The 3,097-nt window shown below is 42.0% G+C and overlaps 1 protein-coding gene across 1 annotated transcript; it reads right to left on the bottom strand.

Moving 5' to 3' along the window:
- Positions 1-162: 162 nt before the first annotated feature.
- LOC121966261 (homeobox protein MOX-2-like) lies at positions 163-984 on the bottom strand (the record flags this gene model as incomplete). Its single annotated transcript, XM_042516369.1, has 1 exon — positions 163-984. A coding segment is annotated over exon 1 (484 nt), but the record flags the coding sequence as incomplete, so codon positions are not given.
- Between the last annotated feature and the right edge of the window lie 2,113 nt (positions 985-3,097).

Genomic DNA, 3,097 nt, shown 5'->3' with positions numbered 1-3,097 from the left:
ATATATAAGGATGTAAAATTGGAAATCTTACTTCATTCAGGAAGCAGGTTATGTAAGGAGACTCATATTTTTGCACAGTAGTGAAAATTGATCTGTATATAAAAATACATTTTTTGGGGTAACTGTTCAAAGTTAAATACATAATGGACTTCCTGATCTTACCTGAGCTATCATTCTTGCCTTTACTCCTTCTGTGCGAGTCATCTGAAGACAGACTCTGCCGGCCATATTCCTCAGACACGCACGACGCCCCCATGGGGTCACCGCTGCCGCAGCCGGGGCTGGTACCACACAGGTTGGGGCCCCCCGAGTACAGTTCTGGGGCTGTGGCCTCGAGCGGTGGTAGGCAGACTCCATGCCGAGTGTTAGGTGAGAGCATCTGCGTTGGTGCAGGCCAGCCAGGCGGGTGCTGAGGGTGGAGGGGGTGCTGCTGCTGTGGCAGGTGGTCTTGGTGGGCTGTACTGCTGAACACTCCGTTGTCCTCTCCTCCAGAGTAGCCGCAGGGGGGCGAGGAGCTGGGTACATCCAGGTAGGAGACGTGGTCGCTGCGGCCGTGCAGGGTCAGCGGTGACTGGGTGATGACAGGGTGCAGGCCCTGGGCTGGGGCGTGAGGGCTGCGCAGACAACCAAACAAAGAGTGATCCATGGTGGGAGTCCTCTGAACCCCAACTCCTGCCTCACAGACTCAAGCAAAACTCCCAAAACAGCTACAAGAAGAAAGGAGAAGGAGTCAGGGATGTCGGCCGTCTAAATCCCAGCTCCTCTCTGCAGCCTCTCTCAGTTTAGACCTCCAGACCCCCAAACTTCCCAAAGAAAGCCTGTTGTAGGAAGGCAGAGATGGTGGCATTGAAAAAAAGGTCTCTGGTAATCCTGAGCATGCAGACGGCTGACAGGCGGATGGTGGGTAAACAGTGAGAGGCGGAGGAGGATCTCAGATGACAGCAGAGAACGCCAGGACCAGTGTAGAAGGACAGGGAGCTTCCAGGGAAGTTGTGCTGGAGAGGGAGGAGGGAGGGCTGGGGGTGTTATATATAGTCTGTAACCTGAGAGGTGGGCTGGGTCACTGGCTCACTGCTACTGACCACATGCATGTGATCATCCTCCAAAATGCAACGCACAATAAATCTGAACCATTCCTATAGCACTGCCTCAGAAAAGTGGGCAATTTATTTTGGAGCTGAGCTATTTGACCCTGCTGGAACTTTTCTAGGGACTGCGTTTTATCAGCTTTTGTTTTTTAGGCTGTGGAGCTGCAGAACTTAGAAACTGTGCTTTCACAGTCTGTTGATCGTTAGATGGAAATCCAATGAGCTTTACTCTGAAATTATTTGGTAAATTTGCTGAAATATTGCAAGTGATTAAATACTAATAGATGGTTTTCTGAAGTTCTACTCAAATATCTTAGATCAGTGCTGTGGATGGATTTTCCACTGAATAGCAACATTAGGAATTCATGGTAACATTTCACAGCAGATCCACTGAAGACATAACTTTGCCTCATCAGACTTAAGTCTCAGACTTAAAGTATTAATACTTGACTTGAACTTGACTGCTGTGGACCTGACCTCCAAAAGACTTTAACTTGTGACTTCTTCTCAAAAGGACCAAGGTCTGCAAATCAGATCGAACAGCAAATCCAACATGTTCTCATCCCAGGTCATCACATGTTGCCACTTTGCAGTGGACTTCTAAGTCTACATATTATACTCTAAGTATCCTTCTGCGTCTGTATTTACGTTCTGCGATGCTGCTACCATGATGTCAACAAATGCACATGGTGGGATTACGCTGAATATGGTTATGTTTAGGCAACAAATGCACATGGCAACAAACGCCAGGACATCAATAAATGCACATGTTAGGACAGATTAACCATCTGTCTGGATTAAAGAAGGAGGTGCATGATAAACCAAAGATAGAGGATTCATTTTGATAGAAACTGCTGTTACAAATCACCATAAAGCCAGAATTGAACCCAATGCTGGTCATAATAATAGAAAACAACCAACACTGTGTCTTGTATGCTTTGTGATGTCCTGAGAGAAGGTCTCATATGGGGCTGTGTTAGCACCCATAGCATCATGGGTAACTTTTGAAACAACACCATTAATACTGAAAGGTACATACAGGTTTTGGAGCAACATACAAAGCCATTCAGAGGTCTCTGTCAGGGACCTCACTGCTTATTCCAGTAGGATGATGCCAGGTCATGTTTTGCATGTGTTACAACAGCATGGCTTTGGTCATCAGTTTAAACATTAATATAAATATAAACATAAATATATTATCTTTGGTTTGTAAACATAGATCCAAAAGCATTTGCCAATTATTCAGGTAGTAAATGGTTACTTAATAAATACAAATTTATTGCAGCCTGTGACACACGCTTTTCTTTGTCCTTTAAGTGGAAGCTGTTAATGTGTTAGTATGACTATGTACGTAACTTGTATGTACTGGTGGTTGGCTAGTTTTGTCATCCTATAGCCAGAAACACTTACACTTACTATAGTTAGAAATTTTAACCCTTTGTGACCCGGATCAACGTCACTTTTCTTTTTTTCAGATCTCAGATGAAGTACCTTTGAACCTTTGAAATCTGAGCATATTGGTTTTGGTTGTGTAGAAAACACAGGGAAAAGGACAATGAGCAACTTGGCAAGAACATATCTGCAAATTGGTATATTTGGAAAATAATTTTTAGAAAAGATCAGGGAAAATGCAAAAATTTAAAAAAAAAGACTAGATTTATCATTATCATAATTATATATTTTACAGAATTATCATTATTTCTAATTACTTTTTCAGGTCATTTCTTTATTGCTATTGTTGTTGTTGTTGTTTTTAACTTTTTACAATCATTTTTCTTTGTTTCCCCCCTATTTTTTTGGGACAAATTTCTTGTATTTTTTACTCTTTCTTTTTAGTTAGTATTTTGGTCAAATCCTCTTAACCTGCATTTGAATATTTTTTCCAGTGTTTTTAAAAGAAATCAGTTGAAATTCCTCAGGTTTCAAAGGGTTAAATATAAAAGCAGTTGTACTTATGTACACAATATGGTCTAAATGTGACTGAATGTTCACATTTAGACCATATTTGA

The sequence above is a fragment of the Plectropomus leopardus genome, unplaced genomic scaffold (assembly GCF_008729295.1).
Source record: "Plectropomus leopardus isolate mb unplaced genomic scaffold, YSFRI_Pleo_2.0 unplaced_scaffold23782, whole genome shotgun sequence".
NCBI classification, from domain to species: domain Eukaryota; kingdom Metazoa; phylum Chordata; class Actinopteri; order Perciformes; family Serranidae; genus Plectropomus; species Plectropomus leopardus.
The sequence above is the reverse complement of the archived record's forward strand: the minus strand, read 5'-3'. Positions and strand labels throughout refer to the sequence as shown.